This window comes from Dermacentor albipictus, chromosome 4, assembly GCF_038994185.2.
Source record: "Dermacentor albipictus isolate Rhodes 1998 colony chromosome 4, USDA_Dalb.pri_finalv2, whole genome shotgun sequence".
Lineage (NCBI taxonomy): Eukaryota > Metazoa > Arthropoda > Arachnida > Ixodida > Ixodidae > Dermacentor > Dermacentor albipictus.
In genome coordinates, this window is record NC_091824.1 from 94648740 (window position 1) to 94675810 (window position 27071).

General features: G+C 47.0%; 1 protein-coding gene across 2 annotated transcripts in view; it reads left to right on the forward strand.

Annotated features, from left to right (window-relative positions):
• LOC135919985 (uncharacterized) overlaps positions 1–27071 on the forward strand; it is a 157229-nt gene that overhangs the window by 51273 nt on the left and 78885 nt on the right. For both annotated transcript variants that reach the window (XR_011513987.1, XM_070537271.1), the window contains one exon: positions 1280–1341. Coding sequence is in view for 1 of the 2 variants with exons in the window: in XM_070537271.1 (XP_070393372.1) it covers positions 1280–1341 (62 nt within the window). In the remaining variant the exon portion in view is untranslated. The remainder of the gene's footprint in view (positions 1–1279; positions 1342–27071) is intronic.

Genomic DNA, 27071 nt, shown 5'->3' on the forward strand with positions numbered 1-27071 from the left:
AGTGGATCATTTTTGTGAACTCCACGGCTAGAATTTGTAAATTGCAATATGGGCCATAAAGTAGTTAGTTAAGAACTTAATCGATGCTAATTGGTTGATCATGCATTTCAATGTTGGGGGAAGTAATATCCGCCTCTTCCTGTAGACTAGCTCATGAACTGTAATTGTGCTCTCTGCCACAGGAACCCTTTCAAAATTTTTGAAAGTGTTTGCTGAAACACTCTGCATATCTTGGCCCAGGAAACATAAAAAAACTTGCTCAGTTTTGAATCTTAATACAATTTTAGAGTGCATGTACTAAAATAAGAAAAAGACAATGAGTAAGTTGAACGAATGGCAGGTCCCAGGTTTCCACTGGGTATGATTTTATCGGTAGTAATCCACGCGCAACTTCCAAACTCGCAATAAACAGCGCCGTTTCTGTAGGTGGTAAGTAAAGCAAAAGAAAAGCTTGAATTTCATTTTGTGTACAGTGAGGGATATCGATTTGAACAAGCTATGTTGCCATCCTTTTTCCCGCGCCACCTCGGCATCGGGCAGCCCTCGACGCCATCTCGGCTCCCAGTTGCCGCGAATGAATAAATTGCGGCTCTCGAGAAATCGCCAATAAAAATGATATATCGCATTATAAGGGACCGAAGCAGAACAGGCGCTTCCACGGTGGGCGCTGTTTATGTGCACGTAGGAACACCACTCGCGCGGAGGAACATTATGGACCTCTAGGGGAGCGAAAAAAAAAAAGCTGTTGCACCTTGTCTTCAGTGAGGCAATAAAGGATATCGCACCCGAATGCAGATGCGTAGGGAACCCTGCATATTGTTAAACAGGCCACCGCTAAATATAACGCACTCCACCACTTCAGTTTTTCCCTGTTCCATACCGCTGAGGGCGATGACCTTGGGTAGCGTTCCCACGGGACAGCTGTTCGTACCGGCTGGCCCGTTTCTTTTTGTTCTCTCTCTGCGTCCACATCAGTGACCCGCCGCTCTAGTAGGTAAATGTTGCACTTGAACGCTTGCCTTGGTTATTATAGCATCTAGCTGTAAGGTGCATGATCGCTCATGCGATTGGTAAATCCATTGCATATATATAGTATTGGTCCGGAGGTAAAGCGATGACGCAGTGACCGTACCTGGTGCTTAGCGTATGAACGATTATAGGGAAAAGCTTAAATAATCTACGGTGGAGGATAGTGAAAGACTGTTGGCTGATTAGCAGTCTAAAGATAGCTAACGTACAATGCACAAATTAATTTTATAGTGCCACATGTTGCTTTCAGATCTGATTGGGTGGTGGCGCAAACCACGAAATTCATTGGCCCAGAATGAAAGCTGCAGATATGTAAGTATAACGAATGCGGTGGCAGGAGCGGCCACTCCGTTTCACAATCAATCAATCAATCAATCAATCAATCAATCAATCAATCAATCAATCAATCAATCAATCAATCAATCAATCAATCAATCAATCAATCAATCAATCAATCAATCAATCAATCAATCAATCAATCAATCAATCAGTCAGTCAGTCAGTCAATCAATCAATCAATCAATCAATCAATCAATCAATCAATCAATCAATCAATCAATCAATCAATCAATCAATCAATCAATCAATCAATCGATCGATCAATCAATTTCAGGCACGCTTTCCGCGTTGCAGTCACTGAAAGTGACAATTACAATGGCAACCTTTTTGATGTCTGTTTTGACAATGAGCTGATGCGTCTATTTCCAGCAGAAATGCGCTTTGCGCGGAAGCGGAAGCATTAGGGAAAGTGTTTCTGACACAGTTTCGTTTTTTCTTCGCCTGGTGGTGTTTTTCGTTGTTTAATGACTTAACACAGATATGAATAGGTCTGAGCGTCCATTTTAGGTTGTGGGATTGTTGCCCCTAAATTCTGAGGGAACGACATTCAGCGTGAGAAATCGTGCTTCCTTGTGCATTATTCGGATACAGTAAATATGCATGACGCATTGCCATGCCTTCAGATTGGCGATGCCTTCAGAGTTACGATGCCTTCAAACTCCAACCAATCACGCCCTATACTAGAAATTCCCGCTTGTTATCGAAATATTATGGCTGAACGCACGATGCGTGATGCCGTTATAAGAGCATCTCTGTTTGTTAAAACATAGGCGCTATTTTTGTCACCCTATTTATATCACATTATATAATCCCAGGATCTACTTTCGTTCGGAAACGTGACTCGGATGCTGTGCGCTTGCAGCAACGCTGCAAATCTTCAGTTTAATGCGTTGGATTTATTATCGAAAGCTTTCCGGGACACGTTGGACTTCTGCGCTTTGTGAACTCAAAGAAAAGGAAGAAAGAAATTATTATTCGAAGAAACGCGCAGAAAGAAACGATTCCTCTTCATGCTCTGTCAGGGCGCGTTCAAGCACAAAGGAGGAGCGACGGACCAAGTGGAGTACCAAACGGCACGTCGGAGGCGCAAGAGAGCCGCTAGGGCTGGCCGCGAGCATTTGCAGTGTCAAAAGATGGGACCCGACGCCTGAGCAACGTTCATGCACCGAAGAATGCGGAAGCGGATAGTCGCTTTCCGGAATGGCATCCAGCGATTGAGGACGCGTATCCTACGAAAATATGTATCTAGTTGGGGCGACGAGTAAACTCAGAAACTTCAGAGAAACTGCAGGCGGAAATTGGGGAGAGAGAGGAAGAGGAACACGAGTAGTAGCATCAGAAGAACAAGACGCTAAGGAAATGTGTGGAAATAAAAAAAAAAGTATGAGCTATCAGACAGGCACAGTATTGATTTTCGGGTGGATGTGTAGACCTCGAGTTGTTCCTTTTCTTTCGAAATGCCGATACCCTTTCTTTTTTAAATTTCAGTAAATATATTGATAAAAGAAACAGCCTAGAGCTTCCGAATCAAAGAAAACGCGTATAAGTAGACTCGCACTTCTCAGCAGGCAATGTGGCGAAGCATAAGTTGCATGTTATTTCTGCTCCTTATAGAAGAATTGTCATTTTAAAAGAATTATAAAAAGACCTGTAATGTTCCAATTAGCAGCTGCGCCATAGCCCCACATCTAGTGTAGGCGGATTTAACCTTACGAGCTTCCCGCTTATTTATTATTTCCTGCTGCAAAGTCAAACAAATCCATCTATGCCAAGTTCCGCGATAGAGGCGTATGCTATTACTTACAATAAAAAGAATCCACGAACGCTGCAATTTCCTAATGGATGAAGATGTTTGCGCAGTCGCCATAGTTCATCTAAGCTTACTTTTTTAATAACTTTTTTAATAACTTTTTTAATAACTTTTTTAATAACTTTTTTTAATAATTGGAGTAGAAGCTCGAGAACATCTCCTGGCGCTCTACAACTCTACGTGGGACACAGCAACTGTGCCTAATCACTGGAAGTGCAGTCGTCTTGTGGCTTTACTAAAACCTGGGAAATGCCCACATGATCTCTCACATTATCGGCCAATAGCCTTGGCAAGCTGTGTCGGTAAAGTGATGGAGCGGATGGTACTGAGCAGACTGGAATGGCTACTCGAGAAAAGTGGTGGACTTCCTGATTTCATCAATGGATTCAGAAGAGGCCGATCATCAATTGACGGTGTGATCGACCTAGTATCTTCTGTTCAACAAGAAAAGAGACGCCGTCGTCTGGTATGCGCAATATTTCGGGACATCAAAAGTGCCTACGACAACGTCTTCCACCATTCGATTCTTCAGGCGCTTGAGGATATTGGTGTTGGTGGCCGGATGTATGCATGGCTGCAGAGTTACCTCAGTGGCCGCACCATTTTCATGTCCACTTCGGATGGCGAGACTGATATACATGACGTTCGCAGGGGTGTTCCGCAGGGTGGTGTCCTTAGCCCAATATTGTTCAATATCATACTGGTGGGCCTTGCAGACGAGCTACCTGAAACAGTGCGTATCAGTACGTACGCGGATGATATCTGTATTTGGTCATCTGGGGTCACACGTCCACAAGTGCGTGCAAGACTCCAACGTGCGGCTACCATAACGGCGAAGTACTTGCGCCGTAGAGGCCTGCAACTCTCAGCAACTAAGTGTGCAGTCCTGGCATTCACGCGCAAATCAATGTCACATTATCCAATCGTTGTCGACGGAACAGCGCTCCCTTTAGTCACCCACCAGAGATACCTTGGCGTGATAATAGACCGCAGCCTTTCTTGGACCAAACATGTTACTGCGCTTAGGGCTAAACTGACCAACTTCATACACGTTCTTCGTGTAATATCAGGACTGAGATGGGGCCCCTCTGAGCGAAGTTTGCTCCAAGTGTACCAGGCACTTTTTGTGGGCTACATACGCTACAGCATGCCTGTGTTATCTAACATGGGGTCCTCTTGTATACGCACGCTGGAGAGCCTTCAGGCACAAGCACTACGAATATGTCTTGGCTTGCCACGCTGCACGTCAACTAAAGGCACAATAGCGGAAGCACGGGCTTGTCCTATCGACATATACAGGTCTTGTGAACCTGTGCGAACCTATCTTCGCCTGCTAACCAGACACTCGCACCATCCACTGTCAACACTTCCAAGCACCAACCCTGACTGTGCTTTTTCTAAAGCTATTGCATGTCACGCAAGCATTGTACCTGCAAGTTTCCAGGCCACCGACATCCCCATGACACCTCCATGGACATTGCGAACACCACTAGTGAGGCTTCAGATACCCGGAATTAGGAAGAAATCTCACGTTTCCTCCTTTGGCTTGAAGCAGCTCACCCTGTCCCATATATTTACATCATATAGTGGGACTGTACAAGTATATACCGATGGTTCGGTCACGCCATCTGCCACAACGGCCGCATTTGTCATCCCGCAACTTGGAATTACTCAACGATTTCGATTAGACCACAAATCGACATCTACGGCTGCAGAACTTGCGGGAATACGAGAGGCTGTCCGTTTTTTGAGAACGCAGACACCCCATAAATGGACGATATTGTGCGATGCCAAATCAGCGCTACAGGCGCTAAAATACTTTTTAAAGAAAGGACCATACTATCTGCTCGTGCTGGAAATCGTCGAACTTTGTCACAGTGCCGAGTTAAGTGGCCACGTGATTACCTTTCAATGGATGCCTAGCCATTGTGGTGTCTTTGGCAATGAACTCGCTGACAGTGAGGCAAGATCGGCCTCCTCTTCCTCTGATGAAGTACGGATTGCCTACTCGCGACCTGACACCAACTCCATGATCAAGGCACTCATGCAGGACCTTACAAAGGCTTACAGAGCCCACTCTGATAATATTCACAGACGTCTACATACGATTGACCCAGACGGTAAATTCTGTTTGCCCCCGAAGCTTACACGGAGCAAAACATCATTGCTACACAGGATTCGGCTCGGCGTTGCTTTCACCCGTCGCTACGCACACCTCATCGGCCAATCGAACAACCCCGATTGTGTACACTGCCAGATGCCCGAAACACTGCAACACGTACTGTGCGACTGCCCAGCATATATGCTGGAGCGAAGGACGTTAGACAGTTTCCTAGCCAGCGTTGGCAGTCAACTACGGTCGAAGGAAGCTATCCTCGGCCCATGGCCCGACACTGCAACTTCAGTGCGTGCAACAAAAGTATTGTTGAAGTTCCTGCAAGACACCAAGCTTGACGAGCGGCTCTAGCGAGGCAACTGTTTCATGTATACATAAGCACTCACCACTTCTCTTATCATCATCATCCATCCCAATACTTTCACTCCCCTTCCCTCTTCCCCAGTGCAGAGTAGCAGACTAGAGCACACTAGCTCAGGTCGACCTCTCTGTCTTTCCAATCAATAAATTCTATTCTATTCTATTATCAATCGACTGGCGCGTCATTCGGTCAATCGTACAATAAATAAACATGAAACTGTCTAAACCAAAGCCACATTCGGCAGATGCGGAGCACTTGTGCAGCTGCTAGGTGAACCGTTTCAGGCAGCAGTGAGACGCAATTCTTTTTTTAAGTACTATAAACGCGACGTACGTAGCTGCTGCGTCATTACTTCGCTTGCCCGAAGTGTGATTTAATTGATTGTTCCGACAACGAAAGGCGCTCGTGAAACTTTGTCTCCGAAAGTAATTGAGTAACTCTCGACCAATGGAACCGGGAACACAGTCCGTGTTCAACAAAGTTTGTCGTCTTACTGCTTTCACAGTAGGTCGTATTAATTTCTCGAGTCGCATGGAAGCAGGTTTATCGAAGATCTGGCGTTCCTGTGCAAGGGTGCACCATGCAAAGTGAGCTTGTATTTAGGGATATTGAAAAGCCAAATTGTCCTCCCTGCAGTCGTGGCGTATTTCCCGAAGAGAATTTTAAAATGTCAGTCAGGAAATATGCTCTCTGTTGGACAGAGCTGAGGATTTCTCACGACAAATAAGTGCTTAAAAGGTGCATACCTTTACAACTTCGCCGATCGAATATATATAGAGCTGACAGTGTACCGCAATAGCTGGCATTGTTTGTTTTTCTTTTTCTTTCTTAGAGAAATCACGGACAGGCTTCGTTGGGCAGTCACTTGTATGACTGGTAGCCAGGCCTGTTTGTTTGCCACATTGAATAAGGGCCATGTCTATTACTAGCCCAGAACGAAAATTAAAAGTGTTATTCTAATGAAGCTGCGATGGCTATCAACGTTGCAATAAGTGCCGATGTTTAATTTGGGCCTAGTTGCTGAAGTTGCGAAAACGAGGTGAAAAAATGGCTGTGGCTTAGGTAAGGTTAAGCCTAGGATGCGAAGCATACTAGCCTTTATTTTAGTTGTTGAACCACTGTTTAGCCTGGTGAACTGATGTTGCTTGGCTATATTTGGTTCGGCTAGACGAAGAAACAACTCATGCGTTACTCTGCTTCGCCTTGGACGCCCCGCATTGGACGCGGTGAGCGTCGAGCAACGCAGCGTTCGGCGCGGCAACGAAATGTGCGCCTGAGCAAGCGACGCACGCCTGAGCCTTAGAAACAGCTCGTTTCTAAGGCAACACCGCATTCACTAGAGGCGCTTTTGTACCGCTTTGAAGCATCGTACTCGTGGCTCAGTGGTAGCGTCTCCGTCTCACACTCCGGAGACCCTGGTTCGATTCCCACCCAGCCCATCTTGCAAGAGTTGAGCCACAGCCACTTCTCCTCTGTCGTGACGTCATGGTGTCACGTGGTATTCAAGGCGACACCGCCGCGCCTGAGGAGCTGGGTTGAGCTCTCGTAATATGCTTCGCATAAAAATAAGGCCAACAAATTTGGCCGACAATTCGATGCTCCCTAAAGCGAATTTCGAACGCAGCTGCTTAGGTGTCGGAATTCGCGATATCTTGTGGCAAAGAATTTGATTCTGAAGGACAATGTGCTCTCGGCGGCGGCGCTGAGCCTCGGCTCGGGCAGCTCGCTTAGCAGCAGTGGCAGACGAAGCATTTCCACTGCTTGCGTCACTCATTGTGCAGAATAAAGCGTGAATACGGGGACGCATAACTCGCGTGGAACGCATTCTCTAGCGGCGGCGGCGGTGGCGCCGGCGAAGTAGCGCATGCGCAGTGTGTCCGAAGCCCACGCCAGCGCTTTGTTTTCGCGTTGGCCCCATGCCTTGTCTTGCCGACATTCTGCTTTCCTCCTCCCCATTTGAGCAATACCCTTCTCCGCTTTACTGCCCCCTGGTTGCACTGCACCCTCCTTTGCGTTTTCCTCCTGGTGTTCTTCATCCCTCCGCTGCGCTCCGCGTTTGCTTTCATCTTTCGCTGCGTGCGTTCACTCGGTTATGCTGCCGAAGCCGATGCTCGCCGCAGGAATTGGTGCCTAAGAGCTGCGCTCTAAAATTGGGAGAGCGTTGTAATTGAAGGTTGAGTTTCTCTGGGGATATATCTGGGGATATATCAACGGTTGAGTTTCCTCTGGCTTTGGATATCTAATTTTTATCAGTACGGCATTTTAAGCGCAGGCGCCGGTCACTCAAGCGTGTACTGAAATCCCATCTTGACGCAGAGGTTCCACTCTCGCATTACCTCGCCCCTCTAGACCTTTGGTGTATGTTTCATTTTGTTTTTGAATATTTAGAAAGCCGTGCTTAAGAACAATAGATAAAATGAAGAAGTTCTAAAATCTGATATATCACGTCACTTTCGGTATCCGAACGCGTTACCAGAGCACTCCAGGCACATCCTACTCTCACATAACGCTCTTAAAAAAATTAAATTATGGGGTTTTACGTGCCAAAACAACTTTCTGATTATGAGGCACGCCGTAGTGGGGGACTACGGAAATTTCGACCACCTGGGGTCCTTTAACGTGCACCTAAGTCTAAGTACACGGGTGTTCTCGCATTTCGCTCCCATCGAAATGCGGCCGCCGTAGCCGGGATTCGATCCCGCGACTTCGTGCTCAGCAGCCTAACACCATAGCGACTGAGCAACCACGGCGGGTCTGCTTGAACACGTATAGTCGTATGTGCCGCAGAAAAAAAAGAGAAAAAGATGATGAGCCATTCCGCTCTCTGAAGGTGAATGACCAGTGAAGATGTGGAACATCACGCAGGGTTAGATGTATTAATTTTCATCATTTGGTAATGGTAGTGACGATAGCTTTGTGGTTACTGTGGTTATTGGTTTGGCTACAACTTATAACTTATTGGTTTGGCTACAACCTTACACAGATTCTTAACCAAAGTTAAATCTATACACAATCGTTGTTGAGCAGTTGAGAGACTTGGATTAGCTGGAACTTCAAAACAAGCTCTTCTAGTACAAACTGAGGGAACCATTTCATGTCTGGTTTTGAAATGCCCACGCTGAAGTATCCAGCGATGATCACAGAGGTAGCGTCATCACGGCTAACCTATGCAAAGTGCGTTGTCATGTACTTCTCGATATCACATTTGGGTGTGCCTAGATATATATACGTAGTGGATATCACAATTCCGTCTTTCGTTTGTACGGCACAGACATCCCCACAGTCGATGGCACTGTCCTCTTGCGAGTCAAGCGTTCATGGTTGTACATACATTTCGTCCTCTACTTATATGGCCATGCCTCCTGCATTGCCATATACGCCATATATTGCCATAATCCATGCGCTGTACACCAACAATTCTAGTACATGTATACCCATCGATTTGAAACAACGCACGTTCATTTGCTTATTTCATTTATTATTATTAGTTATTATTTCTATTAGGGGCGGAGTGCATGAAGCCTGTTTCACCTCCGCCAGGGGTCGGCCCGGTATTGAACCAACCTATAAAGCGAGATATAAGAAGGAAGAAGAAACATGTGCTTGCTGCGGTAAAGCTAGGCAAACTATGGAGTATGTTTTATTAGAATGTGAAGGCGTCTACCCAGCGGTCAATTTAGGCACCACTGGCATCTTTGAAGCCCTTGGGTTCAGCGAGAGTAGTGGAAAAGTAAACATGTCCTCAATAGAGATTAGTAAGAGGCGATTGGAGGATTGGTGGAATAAAAGTAGGCAAACGACAAAAAACGGAGACGTACAAAAGCGCAGTTCGCAATAGGGGATCAGAAAATTTGGTCGTGAAAGTTTATAGTGTTTTATTTTTCTTCTTTTTTCATTGTTTAACCTAGGTATGACATTAGGCAGTATGACAGCAAGAGCTTGGTGGCGCAACCCACCGCCCCGTACCAAAGGGGACGCTCATAACATCCATCCATTCATCCACCTCTGGGATCGGCCCACGCTCACTTCTTTTTTTTATTTTGTTGATGCACAAACACGAAAAATATGTGGAACCCTAGCCATACACTGCTTGGCTGTAAAATCTGCTTTAACGCCTTACATAAATATGTCATGTGCGAAGCTCGTGGAATGTGGAAAAACGGTGAGAAAAGCCAGCGGGGAATTTTAAGGACGAAGAATGCAGCTGTGAAGTTGCGGCCTTCAAAGCACTAAAAGGCTGCATCTTCCCGCCAAAAAAAAGTTGAGAGCCGGGGACGCAGCTTCTGAGATGTGGAAAGGTTAACGTCTATAAAAAAGACTTCTCATCTCCCCTGTGGGAAAACTCACGGTTTGGTCAAATAATAAAATCAACTAGAGAAAGGTGAAAGTTGAAGGGTAACCTCTAACAACAGGGCGCCAAAAGGGGACAACCACGGTGACTGCATCACTCCGTGAAAGGCGCGATCCATCATCGGAGCTTCAGCGGACGGCTTTGGGCGTCCCGGCAGACGTTACACCCATTTCTCACTCACAGGAAGGTGTACCAGATAGGAAGGACAGAGACGAAGATAGAGCGAATGAGGCCCTTCGATCGTACTGTAGCAGCAAACTGGTAGCGGATAGTTATCTGGGCCCGTACTCACAGGAAAGCTCGTACGGTAAAATAGTCCGTGAGAACAAATTTCAGCCAATCCTGATGCTGGACGTATTACTAGCGAAGGCGGTCAACCGATGGCAAAGAACACTTTCGAATGAAAACATTTGAGAATTACAGTATGGTAGAAACTTGGGCCGACTGGAGCAGAATGGTTCAGACATTCGGGTAGGCCGACCGAAGCCGCCAGAAAAGAAGAACAGAATGAAGTTGCCACGCTGCCAAGGACAGCGATAAGCTTTGCTTTGTCTTCGCGTACAGCTTTGGCAATGATTTCACGCTTTGTCTTGTCTAAGAGATCTCGCTGAGCAAAAAGCGCGCCGTTTTTGAGCTTGAGTACAAGTTTTTTGAGTTTTTTGAGCTTGAGTACAAAACTGGAAAGAGCCGGAATGCGTACCTCTATATAACCGCTATATAGCCGTAAAAGGGTTCGGAGGACGGAATCCGAAAAAGAAATCAGATTTTTGTCGCTGATAACCTACGCTCCCCAAAAGTGAAAAGTTCGATATGAACATCCGCTTACTATCGACAGACTGCACACTCTCTTCTTCCAGGCTTAGTGACGCAGCTGAGATAAAATTTAGGCAGTCCTGTTTCCGTGCTCCGGCACGATTCGAAGTCCGTTTTAGCCAGCCCAAGCCGCGAAAGAATCTAGGGCTGTGTGGCGTCGCATGAAAAGGTGCGTGTCAAAGGTGTGTCTCTGTTCCAGTAGCGCTTCTTGTTGGGCTACTTGTTGAAACATAGCTATTGAAAAACAGGTGCAAATTGACAGATATAGACCAAAAAGATAGGTGTCAGGAGTGGCACTACCTAGTAAGTTGGTAGCTGGTAGTTGTAGTTCGTAGTGGAGCCCGTTTTGCCTTTTCTTTTCTCTGCATAATTCTGTTACTTAAGTGATGTCTGTGGCCGGCCAGACACGACATATTGATATCAATAGCCTGGTGGTCAAATACTAGCCAATGAGAGAGAAAGCGCTTTTATACCAAGAAGTTTTCCGAATATGAGCCCAGCGAAGGAACACACAGGACACACACACACACACACACACACACACACACACACACACACACACACACACACACACACACACACACACACACACACACACACACACACACACACACACACACGCACACACGCACACGCACAAACACACACACACACAAACACACACGCACGCACGCACACGCTCACGCACACACACACACACGCACACACACACACACACACTTGCGCGTGCACGCACGCATATAGGCATGGGACACGCACTAGCACATAATTTATTTACACGTGCCAAGGATCTGCGTCCCATCGATCAAAATTTTAGTCTTACCTGTCTTTCCACTACGCACTAAGCATGACCCTAACGCGACACACTGCGCATCATAATCATCCTTTTAATTCGTAGTTTTCACCCCGAACGAAGCTTGTAGGAATGCCAGACAGCTAGGAAGCTGCAGTGGCGTGTCAGCTGGTTGCAGGAAAATGACTGCAGAGGCTTACTACGACTGCGCAACCATAGGCACGTATATATATATATATATATATATATATATATATATATACTTACTCCAGCGCAGGCGCAGGGCCTTAGGTGAAAAGCCCCGCTTCTTCCGTTGGCAGAAGATGTTTCGCTCGGAGCACATTCCTTGATGGCATGGCATTCCAACGACGCAGAGAGGCACCTCCAAATGTCTACGTGACCAAGAATGCTTGTAGCACCAGAAAGAATGCACGCGCGTATGAACGCAGCTTGAGATGTGCTTACGCGTAAGGTTCTAAGCGGAAGCAAGCTAGCGGACGCTCGTATTAAGCCCGTTAACAAGCTTTACGGTGGCCTTTATAGTATTGCTTAAAGGCTGTAAAAACGCCCAATGGCGGAGGATAAAGGCGCACTTCGCCAGTTATCAAATTACAGATGTAGTAACTTTCAAGTGTCTTGCGCGTGAAAGAAAGTGGTACTGCCAGCCAGCAGCAGCAGCAGCAAACGACTTTATTGTGGTCCTGAGGAGCTAAGCGGGGGCCTGCAGGTCCCTACCCAGCCGCTGGCTAGTCCCATGTCGGAACAGAGAGGCCATGCCTCTCCGCTCGTTCACGGGCCCTCTGGACAGCCAGGAGCTGGACGTCCTGTCTCGGGTCTGTGATGGCCTTCGTCCAGTCTTCTTCTGTATTAAAATCCTGCAACACAGGGCACTGCCAGAGCATGTGGTTTAGTGAGCTAAATTCAGTGCCGCAATCTGGGCAGAGTGGATCGATGTCCGGGTGGAGCTTGTTCAAAAAGCCCCTAGAGGGGTAGGACCCCGTCTGGAGCATGCGAAGCGTGCTAGCTTGTGGCCTGTTGAGCTTATGATGGGGGAAAGGAAAACTCTGCCTATTCCCTCTGTAATGAGAGGTGATTTCCTGAAAGGTAACCAGTGGATCACTGTGGACGAGCTCTCCCGAACTCACCCGAGACACCATCCCGTCGCGGCATACGAAACCTCGCGCACGGTCGTGGGCTATCTCATTGGGGTTCAGGTGACCCGGTAATACGTCTGGTCCCATGTGAGCTGGGAACCAGACTATGTGGTGAACAGTGTCAGAGGGGTGTTTACCGTTTAGAATCCTGGCTGCTTCTTTGGCTATCAATCCCGATGCGAATGCTCTAACAGCTGCTCGGGAGTCCGTGTACACCGTAGTGCGTTTTGAGTCAAGTAATGCGAGAGCTATAGCAGCCTGTTCCGCCACATCGACCGAGGAGGTTTTCAGCGAGGCTGCCGAGAGGAGTTCTCCCCTGTCATTGACTACGGCTACGGAGAACTTGTTGGCACTGGCGTGTCGCGCCGCGTCAACAAAGGTCTCCGTTCCGGATATGTTCTTTAAGAAAGCTCTAGCCCTCGCCAACCTTCGACCTTTATTGTGTTGGGGGTGGACATTTCTTGGAAAAGGGTCTACAATAAAGGAGTTCCTTGTCTGAATATCAAGTTGCGTGATATTTTCCTGATTGAAGCTAGGACGGAGGCCGGCCGCATCCAGAAGTCTTCTGCCTGCTTTGGAGTTTGATAATCTAATAATTTGTGCTGATCTTTGTGCTTCTATTAATTCCGAAGTTGTGTTGTGTACTTCCAATGTCATGAGTTTCTCTGTGCTAGCCGTGATTGGCACGCCGATCACCTTTTTGATACTTTTGCGCATAAGCTTGTCTAATTTATCCATTTCTGTTTTCGTCCAATTGAGGGCTGCGACTATGTAAATGACATGGCTGATGAGGAAAGCGTGGTGAGCCCTAAGGAGTATATCCTCGCCTATGCCACCTTTCTTGTTGGACACTCTCATGATTAATCTAATAATGTTTTCAGTTTTCGTGGTGAGTTGTGCTATAGTCTTAGCGTTGCATCCCTTTGAGTTTATTGAAAGCCCTAGTATTTTGATAGAGTCTACTCTCGGGATGGTGTGCCCATCTCTGGTACGAACGCTAATTGGCACCTGATCGAGTGGGGTGAGTCCCCTAGCACCTCGTCTAGCCTGTCTGTACAGCAGGAGTTCCGACTTTCCAGGCGAGAGTGCCAGTCCCGTACCTTTCAAGAAAGACTCTGTAACATCCAGAGCCTCCTGTAGAGCTTGTTCGACTGTAGCCTCCGATCCTCCAGGACACCAGATTGTAATATCGTCAGCATATAATGCATGACCTACGTAAGGAATTGCTGCAAGGCTTTCCGACAACTTGCACATTGCTATATTAAACAGAAGGGGTGAGATAACTGCCCCTTGGGGAGTACCCCTGTTTCCGAGTGTGAAGTATTCCGAGACTGATTGCCTCAACTTTATGGCCGCCGTCCTGCTCTCGAGGAAGGATGCAACGAAGGAGAAGAATTTAACTCCTAAGTTCAAGGCCGATATCTCCTGAAGGATATAGTCATGTGCAATTGTATCGAATGCCTTGGATAGATCCAGTGCGAGGACGCCTTTTACATCTTTGCTTTGAGAGTCGATTATCTGTGTTTTGAGCAGGAGCATGACATCCTGCGTTGAAAGCAAGGGCCTGAAACCAACCATATTGTACGGGAATAGTTCGTTGCACTCAATATGTCTCGATATCCTGTTATGCACTGCATGTTCCGCTACTTTGCTAATGCAAGAAGTAAGGGAGATAGGACGGAGGTTCTCCAAGCTGGGTGATTTACGTGGCTTGGGGATTAAGACCACTGTGGCCTTCTTCCAACTCTCCGGTACAACGCCTTCCTCCCATACCTCATTTATCTCCTTCACTAAAGCTTGAATTGCTTTGTCGTCCAAATTTCTTAAGAGCCGGTTTGTAACTCCGTCGGGGCCTGGGGCAGACCTTCCGTTTAAATTGTGCAGCACTTCCCTGATCTCAGCTTCCGAGAAGGGAACGTCCAGCTCTGGAGCAGGCGCGCCCTCATACTGAGGGAGGGGAGAACCTGGGCTTTGGCCAATGGGAAGGTATTTGTTCGCTAGTTTCCGAAATATGGAGGCCTCTGAGATGCCTTCTATTTTTTCCTTATTAATTAATCGGTCTATGACTAGTCTCTGATTACATTTGGATTGTCCATCGTCTAAGAGATGTTTGAAGAGGGTCCATTTGCCTCCTTTGCGCATTTTTCCATCCGCTGCCGAGCAGGCGTCTCTCCATTGCTGTTTATTAAGTTCTGAGCAATGCTCCTCAATGAGTTTATTCAGCTCCGCGATCTTTTTCCGTAGCCTGCGATTGAGTCTTTGTGTCTTCCATCTCTCGAGGAGAGAGCGCTTGGCTTCCAGGAGATGCGCTAACCTTGCATCCATCCCTGGGGCATCAAAATCCGTAACTATTTCCTTGGTGGCCTTCTCGACATCCATTTGTATCTGTACAAGCAGTTCACTGAACGTGTCGTATACTGCCTCATCTTCACCTCTTATTTTCCTAAAGAGGTCCCAGTCTGTGTACTTATAGGTTTTGGGAGGAGCTGCTATTATTTCCATCCTGAGTTCTATTATGTAGTGGTCGCTCCCCAAGTTCTCCTGTAAGTTGGACCACGTGGCCACAGCATTTCTAGTGAAGCTGAGATCAGGGGTCGTGTCTCTGACGACCGAGTTCCCCAGCCTCGCGGGGAAACGTGGGTCCGAGACCAGCGTCAGGTTTAGGTCTGTACTCGCTGCAACTAGGTTGGCCCCTTTCTTTGTTCGTGTTATATAACCCCAAGCCGGGTGGGGAGCGTTGAAATCTCCTGCGACTATTAAGGGCTGCGATTTCGCAGCGGTTGCGACCCTATTTAGTAGTGAGCGGAGATTATGCTTATGAGCGGAAGGAGAGCTGTACAGGTTGAGAATGAAGATGTTTCGTCGAATTTTTCCGTGGGGGATGATTTCAATTAACGGTGCCTCGAGACCGGATTTCTTATCCGAGTTACAAATTTTGACTTCGTGCTCCTGAAAAGAGGTGTCTTTCCTGACGAATGTGGCAATACCTCTGCCATTTTCTCCTTTTTGGCTAACCGAACGGTAGCCCGATAAATTTACCTTCTCACTAAGTGTTTCTTGCAAGAGCAGGACGTGCGGCATTATCGCTTGTGCTTTGATGAGCTGCAATAGAGCAGCCTTGCGCCTTAAGAAGCTGGCGCAATTCCACTGCCAGATAATTAGGTTTCCGGTGTGTCCCGCCATTTTGATTTCTATTGAGCTAGCAGAGCCTGCAGGGGACTCATGTTATCGGGATCCTGCTGTACTTTCTTAGCTTTTGCAGTGGTGCCAGTGGAGATGCTTTTGATTTTGCTAGCGTCTATCATTTTCATTTTAGACTCGAGGATGCCAACTTTACGTGTTAGGTGGGAGATGTTACTGTCCATATGCCCGACAGTGCTAGATTGAATAGCTAAGGCCTCTCTCATCTGCGTGAGCGATTCCTCAATTACCTTCAAAGACGCGAGTATGTTTGGTTCTGGCTTAGGGTCCCGAGCGGGGGACTCGTCAGTTTGCATTGGCTCTCTTTCCGTGGTCGCAGGGGGGGAAATAGCTTTGCGCTTATTCGACCCTTCTGCTTGTACTGGGATGGGTAAGGCTACTTCGCGGGGTTCACGCGAGTTACGGAAGAGCTCGAACTCAGCCCTCAGCGTTCGTAGTGCCTCTTTTAGCTCTGCATTTTCCTTCTTAAGCATTAAAATCTCAGATTGCTCTCTTTTATGCTCCGGCGAGATGCCCTGTGTTACCTGTTTGCCGCTTGAGATGCTCATCCTGGCCTTGTCTGCCCAGGACATTGGTTCCTGGATTCGGACCCTGGAACCCGATCGTCCTCTCGAAAGGGAGCGTCTGCTGCTATTGTCGCGCCCTCTGGAGCGAGAGCGCGATCTGCTGGATCGCCCTCTGGATCGGGAGCGGGAGCGTCCTCTCGATGCCGATATGTTGCGGTGGGGGGAGTAGAAGGGTTTCTCTCCCGCCATTGCTTCTCCGCCGCTAGCTATGTCGAAACCACGCGGTCCTGCCGCCCGCTGCGCGTGCTGTGCGCGCCTGCGGTGCCGCCGTCTTTGGCGCACGATGTATGGCACCTGGAAGCGCTGTTTGCACTTGCGGTCTGCCGTTTGGTGTGCCCCAGCACAGATGGCGCACTTGGGATCACATTGATGATCCTCTGATGGTGTGAGCATGCCACATCCGCGGCATTTTTTCTGGTCTTCGCCCTTCGGGCAAACGTCGGACCTGTGGCCCAGTTCTCCACACGCATAACAAACGTCTACTTGTCTTCGATACAAGGAACAAGGGTAGCGAACACCATCACATACGACGTTTAGGGGGACCTTGTGCCCGTCGAACAACACGATCACTGTTGTTGTCTTCTTGATTCTTCGAACCCCCAGTGCGCCGGGGTTTCTCCGGTTGACGATCATTTCCGTCAGTTCTGCGTCACTGATGTCCACGTTGATTCCGCGGATCACTCCTTTACATGTGTCGTCCGACGCAGCCACGTAGGCCGCCACTTCTATGACGACACTTGCCATACAAATCTGCTGAACCTTGGCGTAGGCGCGCGCGTTCGCCTCGAACGGCGTGGCAACCACGAGAATGTTCTGGAAGGGGTTCGTGCACAACGTGTCGTCGAACACCTGTTCCGCTGTTAGGGAAGCCGCCTTGGCGAGCGCACGCTTGAAAATAATAAGGTCCGTCTTCTTAACATCCAGCCCCCCACGAGGCCTTATAATGGTCTTAAAGTGATTCCTAGGAAGGTTCGCGATTCTGGAAGCTTCCACTACTCGTCTCAATACCTTCTGCGGTGCGGCATTGCGGGCGCCGCCATTACCGCTTCCTTTCGCTGACGTGGGCGCGTTAGGATCACACCGCTCGGCAAGTTTCTTCTTCTTGCTCACGACCTCGATCCAGCCTGAGCACTCCGCTTGCTCCGGATTGATTTCCATGCCTTCTACAACCGAGGTATTGGGGTTGGAGGCCATTTTCTAGCTCGACGACGCGTTGGGCCTAGGCTCGACGCCTGCCCGACCGCCCCGTATGGTTTGGCTCGTTAGGCGTAGCTGCGCGCCAACGTGGCGTGCGGTGGAAAAGTCTCGGAAAAGTCCGAAAAATCCACCCACCGGTAAGATTTCCGTAGCCGCCTGTTCCGTGGAGTAAACTGCGTCGATTGATGCACAGTTCCTGTGGGTTGAGGCAAGAAATCTGGTCCAAAAGGTTTGTAGAAACGGGAGCCGACGCGCTCGCACATGTGCGTTCGAAAACGTCGTCTTCTTCCCCGCCAGCCAGAAAATTTTATGTCTGCGAAGACCCGCAGCACTACATCTTGAAGGTGTATGAGAAGCATAAAAATGTAATTAAAAAGAAAAAAATCGCTTGTGGGCTTATTGTTTTTTACTAACTGTTTCAAATATTTCCCCAAGTAATTTCGAATAAAACTAGCTACAAGGTGTGTTGCCACAATCACCCCATCTTTCTTTATCTGCGGGGAGGTATGAAATCAGAATTAGGAATCAACGTTTCCATAAAGAAAAAGCAGTGCATGTACCTAAAAAAAACAAAAAGATAAATATACTTTCATATAATTTCTTTCGCATTCAAGAAAACTTAAGTAGTGGTGGCATCAAGAATGGCAGACTTCTGCAAGGATTTGTTAGCAAATATGCAACATCTCCTGTAATCACAACTGAAATGGTTCTCAGATAAAATGTCCATTATGGTAGTACCAGCATTCCAATGTTAACCATTTTAGTTCATTTAGTTTTTTTTCTTACACCATCAGAATGAAGTGACGACTTGGCTAACTATTACCTAAACTCTCTAGCAGCTGATCAAAAAGGTGGCACTAACGCAGCGATGCGCAGCCACCATACAACGAAAGAACAAACTATGCCAAGGTATGGTAGCGCGTTTCGGAGGCGTTATAGCGCCTTTCTTTCTTTCTTCGAGTAGTCGCAATCAGGAATTTAATATATCAAGTGTCCCTTGCGCGCGCAGCAAATTTTCATTTTCTTTTCTCCAAGTCTGTTTCACCATGTCGTTTTTACCGCTAACTTTCCCTCTCTCTTTCTCAGTCTCTGGGGCAACAAACGTGCCAGGTGAGAAGACAAAACAAAGGTCAAAGCAATCAATCGAAAAAGGACGCACAGAGAGAGAGTAAAAGAGAAGGAAAAGGAAAGAGCACCTCTGAAAAGGAAATAAGGAACGCAGACGGCTCTCGCAGAGCAAGGTCTGTGCGTAGAGGAACGAGCTCTGTGGGACTAATTTCGATGTCACGAACTCATGCGGGTAGTTCCTTTTCTGGCTTTTCTTTCGTCAGCTGCTTTGCGACATTGTAATGGCAATACGGTTACAGCAGAAAAAAAGAACATTAGAACAAGCGCAGTCTGCGCGGGAAGTACGGAAGCTGGAGAGTAGCGATGATAAAAAAAAAAGGACAAGAAAAAAATATTCTGGTTGTGTAAGCGAAGCACGCCCAAAGAACGAGAACGCGCAGCTAGGCTACAAAGTCACTGCTACTGCTGAGCGAAAAGAAATATAGAAAGAATGCATAAAAGAGGTAAATACTGGTTAGCGGATCATCGCGTCTTAACTGCTGACGCCTATATGGAGCGACGAGAAAAAGCGCGCGCGATACACGTCTGAGCCGAAAGCGAAGATGGATAAACGCACAGGGCAAGGGTTTCACAGCATCGATGGCTGCCTTCGCAGCGAACAGCGCGCTACCATCGCGGGAGCATGCAGACGTGTGGTGTGTGGTCTCGGCTGAGGTGTAGGCTGCGTGGGATGACTTCCCGGCAGCCATTCTATAGTGAGGTAAAGTAGGATGTTTGGCTTATTGGAACGGCTGTGTACTTGCAATGAGGGTGTAAAACGACGGCAACACGAAGAAAAGGACACCAGGTGGGCGCTGTTTGATTAAATGAAGTTTATTAAGAGCAATATAACGACAGGAAAACACTTCCTTCGCGAGCGTGCCATTAAGTGACGTCATCGAATAAATCACTGGGCATGGCAGCATCGACAGAATGCGGAGCACTAATCCGTTTGTCTTCCTTGTGCAGCTGTGTGGCCTTCTTGGGTGTTTCAACGTTGGCTGTCCGGACGTCAGCGTGCTGAACCTCTCTGCGCATGTCCATCTTTCAACGCATCAAGACATCGATCAAGAAATACGCCCACCAGCATTGGAATCTTGGCATCCGTATCATCATTCTTCGGCAACACGTTCTGATTGCCAGGAACCTGGACTGCAGGGGGCATCACAGTGCACTCAAGCTATAAATGGGATTCATGCTCGTTTTGCAACCACTGGGCATGGCAGCATCGACAGAATGCGGAGCACTAATCCGTTTGTCTTCCTTGTGCAGCTGTGTGGCCTTCTTGGGTGTTTCAACGTTGGCTGTCCGGACGTCAGCGTGCTGAACCTCTCTGCGCATGTCCATCTTTCAACGCATCAAGACATCGATCAAGAAATACGCCCACCAGCATTGGAATCTTGGCATCCGTATCATCATTCTTCGGCAACACGTTCTGATTGCCAGGAACCTGGACTGCAGGGGGCATCACAGTGCACTCAAGCTATAAATGGGATTCATGCTCGTTTTGCAACCACTGGGCATGGCAGCATCGACAGAATGCGGAGCACTAATCCGTTTGTCTTCCTTGTGCAGCTGTGTGGCCTTCTTGGGTGTTTCAACGTTGGCTGTCCGGACGTCAGCGTGCTGAACCTCTCTGCGCATGTCCATCTTTCAACGCATCAAGACATCGATCAAGAAATACGCCCACCAGCATTGGAATCTTGGCATCCGTATCATCATTCTTCGGCAACACGTTCTGATTGCCAGGAACCTGGACTGCAGGGGGCATCACAGTGCACTCAAGCTATAAATGGGATTCATGCTCGTTTTGCAACCACTGGGCATGGCAGCATCGACAGAATGCGGAGCACTAATCCGTTTGTCTTCCTTGTGCAGGTGAGCAAAAAGTATGGAAAATGTTTTCGTTCTAATGACCTATTCCTGTTGGTGCTGCCGTGCCCTCGGCTTTGTTGCTTGCTACAGGTTTTCACATTGTGTCTGAGGAAATTATTATTGTTAGCCGGAGACATTGAATCGAACCCAGGCCCTGACATGACCCGAATTTTACAACAACTTAATGATATTGCAGTCGACATAAAAGATATGAAAGAGAACAGATTACTGAACATAGAGAACAAATTAGATGCCCTGTCCAGGCTTGAGAGCCGAGTAACGTCCTGCCAAGAACAGGTTAGTTGTATGAGTACAACGATTGAAAGGCTTGAAGCAAGGCTTGAGCATCTTGAAAATTATAGTAGGAGGTCAAATCTGATCATATATGGCATCCCAGAAACTGAAGAGGAAACAAATGAATCGCTTGAAGAAACCGTAAACAAAGATATTTTTCATGATATTTTAGGACTCGACCCTATCCCTATTGAGCGGATACATAGGTTAGGTAAACCGGCAATTGACAAAACACGTCCTGTAATCCTAAAGCTTTTAGACAGTAGGCATAAAACTGTGATACTCAAGAACGGAAAGAAACTAAAGGGAAAAGATTATTCAATTGGCGAAGACTTTTCAAAGAACGTTCGTGAACTAAGAAAGAAACTATGGGATAGCGCGAAGCCGAACCGAGATAAAAAAGAAAGGGTTTCCTTGGTGTTTGATAAGTTATATATCAATAATATTCCTTACGTTTGGGACTGCGAAAAAAATGATAAAGTGAGGGTTCAAAAAAACGACGGGATCGGCGCAAGTCGGCCCGTGACGCGAAGTCGTACGCAGTTGCGAAACCGCTCACCGATAAAGTAAGTGGTTCATTTACCTCAGCTTCTTTCTTCACTAAGACAGATAGCTTGTCTTGCCATAGTAACACGGGCCAATCTAGTATAAAAAGCTTGAGAATAGTTAACATTAACGCACGCAGCGTTGCAAACAAGAAAGACTCGCTTGAACTTAAACTGCTGGAGTTCGACCCACACATATCAGTCCTGACGGAAACTTGGTTACATGAGGACTTAGCAGATGACCTGGTATTTCCTCCTCATTATAAAGTTGTTCGCAAGGACAGGACCTCAAGGGGTGGTGGCGTAGCCATTCTCTTAAAAGACTCTGTAGAATGCGACCTTGTATATGATGTTCCTGACCTTGAATGCCTTTGCATAAAAATTTCTTGCTGGGGTCATTCTTTCATCCTGTATGGCTGTTACAGGCCACCAGATGCCGCACCCGACTATCTTATTAAGCTACAACATCACCTGTCTCATTTCCAAAATAAGAAAATACTGTTAATAGGTGACTTCAATCTGCCAGATGTGTGCTGGTACCGCTTACAAGGCGGTGCTAAGTCTGGGAGCAATGCAGACGTTCTGTTTGATGTCATGCTTACTCATGATTTAGCTCAAATTGTAAATCAACCTACTCGTGTACAAGGTTCATCTTCCTCTATACTAGACTTAGTTTTTGCTAGCCGTCAATATTCTATGCATACTGTATCGGTCGAAACAGGCATTTCAGACCATCACCTCGTAAGCGTATCGATAGATTTAGTTAAGTCCCCTTACCACAACAAAAAAGCCAGTCACGTACGTTGTTTCAAGGATTATTCTAGGGCTGATGATGCCGCAGTGATTGACCATATGGAAACTTGTTTATCGAGCTTCGATGATAATGACGATGTCTGCAAGCTGTGGGAGCGATTCGTCGAAATGTGTCAATATTGTCTAAATGCCTTTGTTCCGAATAAACGCAAAAAAGTTCACAAACGCACACCTTGGATGACGCGGAAGATTATTCAACTGAAGCGAAAACTAAAAAGATCTAAGAAAAAAAACCACCAGTTAAGTCAGATTGAAACGCTTAAAAATAATCTTGAACGTGCGGTTCGTGAGTCAAAAGACTTCTACTTTAACACAACATTACCCAGTTTTGTTAAAAATGACCCAAGTAAATTTTGGAACTTCCTGAGTGACAGCAAGAAACATATCTCAAAAATAACAGCGGAGGGAGATACTTTGACTGATCCGATTGACATTGCACGCCATTTTAATTATTTTTTTCACAGCGTATTCTCTGAAGAAGGTGTACAAACTGTACAAAGCGCATCAAATTTTCCTGTATCGGAGGTTGACTTTGTTAGCCTCCCTGGTGTATTTGCTTTGCTTTTAGAACTGAAACCTAAAACTTCTTCTGGTCCTGATAATTTACCCAATGTATTTTTGCGACGCTATGCCGAAATAATTGCGAAGTTTCTTTTTGTGTTGTTTAAAAAATCTCTGCTGTCATCAAAACTTCCGGTTGAATGGAAGACTGCTCGAGTTGTTCCCATCTTTAAAAAAGGTGACTGCACATTACTACAAAATTACCGTCCTATTTCTTTAACTTCCGCATGCTGTAAAATGCTCGAACATATTATTGCTAAACATATTAACAAATTTCTTGAAGAACACTCCATATTAAGCGACTTTCAGCATGGGTTTAGAAAGGGCTATTCTACAATAACACAATTAGTTACAATAGTACACACCTTTGCTAAAACACTGGATATGAATGGTCAAATAGACACCATATTTATGGATTTCAGCAAAGCATTTGATAAAGTTCACCACGAAAAACTGATTCACAAACTAAAAAACATTAATCTTCCAGACATTTTAATATCGTGGATTCAAGATTACCTCACGAATAGAGTGCAATTTGTTTCAGTCGATGGGTGCAGCTCCAGTTGTCTCCCAGTCACCTCTGGGGTGCCCCAAGGAAGCGTCTTGGGGCCTTTGCTTTTTCAGATTTACATAAATGATATTGTTAATGTGGTTACTCCAGGAACTCATATTCGCTTGTTTGCTGATGATTGTGTCGTTTTCCGTCAAATTACGTGTACTAACGATCAAAACGAACTTGACCAGTGTCTTCGAAATGTTCTTGATTGGTGCAGCGAGTTTTCCATGGTTCTTAACACTGAAAAAACAGTTTCGATGCAAATAACACATAAAAAGAACCCAATTAACCACGTGTATACACTCGGATCATCAACACTAAAGCAGGTTAATAGCTACAAATATCTAGGTGTAACAATCACAAGCCGTCTTTCCTGGAACTCACATATAGATAACATATGCTCCTCTGCATTTAAAAAGCTGTGTTTTCTGAGGCATAAACTAAGAAATTCACCTTCTCACATAAAACTTCTAACGTATAACACTTACATCAGGCCAAAGCTCGAGTATGCTTCGGTTGTTTGGGACCCATTCACTAAACTTAACATAGATAAATTAGAAAGGGTTCAAAGAAAAGCTGTTAGGTTTATCTATTCCAAATTTAAAATCACCGACTCCCCCACTGACCTCATGGCGGCTAACAATATTGAAACACTTGAAACGCGAAGAGGAAAATATCGCCTTGAATTTCTTTATTCTTTACTTAACCATAAGTTTGCTTTGGATCCTTCACAGTACATATCCCCTCTAACCACACGTTATACCCGACATCATCACATTCACTCATTGACACCGTATTTTGCGAAAACTGACTGTTTTAAATATTCCTTTTTTCCGCGGACAATATCCGATTGGAACCATGTTATGACATCTTAATAGTTTGCAATATTTGTCTCCTTATTTTTATGTATATTTCTTTTCATTGTGTTCTGTATCTTTTGAGTTTTAAGAATATATGCCTGTCCTGCTTGGACCCTGAAAAGGGTCTGCAGTATGTACTAAAAAAAAAAAAAAAAAAAAGTGACGTCATCGAATAAATCATCATGTGACTGTCTCACGATATAACACTCTGTCTAATTGTTAAGAGCAGGGCGAGGCAACAGTTTATAATAGATTAGAGGAGAAGGTCCGCATGATTTTGGAGTCTGTTCTCTGAATTTAAGCATGGAGATTAGTTGAGGTTACTAGCCCCGGCATGCTGCGCTTCCGATGTTTTCAATAATTAACCTCCCTTGTCTTCCCTCGCTTTTTGCTTCTCCTTGAGTCTTGACCCGTTTTGTTTTCCAAATATATGATCTGCGCAAGAAGCGTCCATTAGCTTTTCTTTCTCGGTGGTTGGTTTATATTTATCTAAATCCACATCATGACAAGAAACACAGGATATAAGATGTTGCTGAGCTGGCAATAAGTTGAAATGTTAGAGCAAAGACAAACCAGTGTTACCAGCTGGGCGTAGGACTCGCGTATTTATTACAAGAGCCATGCGCGAGAATAGACAGACAGACAGACAAAGAACTTTATTAATGGTCCTGAGGAACCGGCGTTAGGGTACCCCCCTTTTCAGGGAGTCCCCGTAGCCGTCGCGGGCCGCACCCACGTCGGGGTCGGAAGATCGTGGTCCTCCGCCCTGTCGCAGGCCCTCTGGACAGCCCGTAGTTGCTCTGAGAGGTCGCCGCTCTTAAGGGCTGCCTCCCAGTCGGTTAGAGTGGTTAGCGATGAGCTGCGTAACGCAGGGCATTGCCAGAGCATATGGGACAAGGAGCAGTACGCCTCCCCACAGTCTGGACAGTGGGGTTCTACGTTAGGCGCGAAGTGACTGAATCTGCCCCTGGAGGGAAATGACCCCCGTCTGAAGCATGCGAAACGCCGACGATTGTGGTCTATTAAGTTTAGGGTGTGGTAGCGGAAAGGCCCGCCGAGCAAGTTGATAATGTGTCAAGACTTCGTGGAAGGTGAGAAGCGAATCCCTATACAGCCCTAAGTCGCCGCCTGTGAGTCCACCTGAACCGCCGCGGTGTGTAAGACCTCGCGCACAGTCATGGGCCAACTCATTGGCGTTAACAAGCTCAGAGTGTACATTGATTCCCATATGGGCCGGGAACCATTTGATGCTATGAAAACCAGCAGCCCCCTCGCTGCCGAGGATGGCCGCTGCCTCCTTTGAGATCGAGCCGGAGGCGAAAGCTCGGGCTGCCGATCTGGAGTCTGTAAAGATATTGGAACGTAAAGGGTCCTTCAGTGCTATAGCTATAGCAACTTGCTCGGCTACTGTTGAAGAAACCTTCCGCACGGATGCTGAATTAATGAGAGTGCCATTACAGTCAACCGAAACTACGGCATAGTGATCAGAGCACTCGTACTGGGCGGCATCAACGAAACATGCCAGATTCGGAGTGGCAGCAGCCGCTCTTAACAGGGAACGAGCCCTGGCTACTCGGCGCCCTACATTGTATTGAGGGTGGACGTTACGTGGCATGGGATCTACCTTGAACGTATCTCGGACCATGGGTGATAGGGTCACGTTGCGCTCCGTGATTTCCTGGTGACCGCATCCAACGGATTCGAGGATGCGTCTCCCCGCTCGCGATGATGATAGTCGAATTATTTGAGCCACTCGTTGGGCCTCGATCACCTCTGATAGGGTGTTGTGCATGCCTAGTTGCATGAGACGCGCTGTGCTGGTAGTGAGTGGTAAACCCAGCACGCGCTTGATGCTTTTGCGCATGAGGGCGTCGATTTTGGCCTCATCCCCTTTAGACCAGCGCAACGCGGAGGCTACATAGTTAACGTGGCTCATCAGAAACGCGTGGTAGAGTCTGAGTAGATTGCTCTCGCTTAAACCCCCTCTGCGGTTCGAGACCCTGAGGATAAGCCGAAGCATATTCGCCGTCTTCGAAGTAATGCGGGCTATAGTCTGTGAGTTGCCCCCGCGAGATTCCAGCAAGAGTCCGAGGACCCTGATGGTATCCACTCTGTGAATTTGTTGTCCGTCCTTCGTATAGAGGGCTATGGGAATTTGATCTAAGGGTGTGGAGCACCTAACCCCCCGTCGGGTGGGCCTATACAATAGAAGTTCGGACTTGGTTGGTGACAGACTCAGGCCCGTGTCTAGTAGGAAGTGGTCTGTGATGTCGAGCGCCTCTTGGAGCGCACTCTCAACTGCAGCGTCAGACCCTCCCAAGCACCACACGGTAATATCATCCGCGTAAAGGGCGTGACCCGTTCCTCTTACTGTGGCCAGTCTGTCCGAGAGGCCCTTCATAGCGATGTTAAACAGTAGGGGAGAGATGACCGCCCCTTGCGGGGTGCCTCTCGCTCCCAATGTAAATTCCTTCGATTTGATTTGCCCTATTTTGACAGTGGCCTTGCGATCCCTGAGGAAGGAGCTAACGTACGCATGGAATCGTGGCCCCAGGCCCAGATCTGAGATGGCGTCTAGTACGAACCGGTGCGAGATGTTATCAAAAGCCTTGGACAAGTCTAGAGCAAGGATGCCCCGAGTGTCTCTAGTGTCGACATCAATGATTTGCCTCTTTATAAGTAACATGACGTCCTGTGTGGAGAGTGCCGGCCGAAAGCCGACCATGTTGT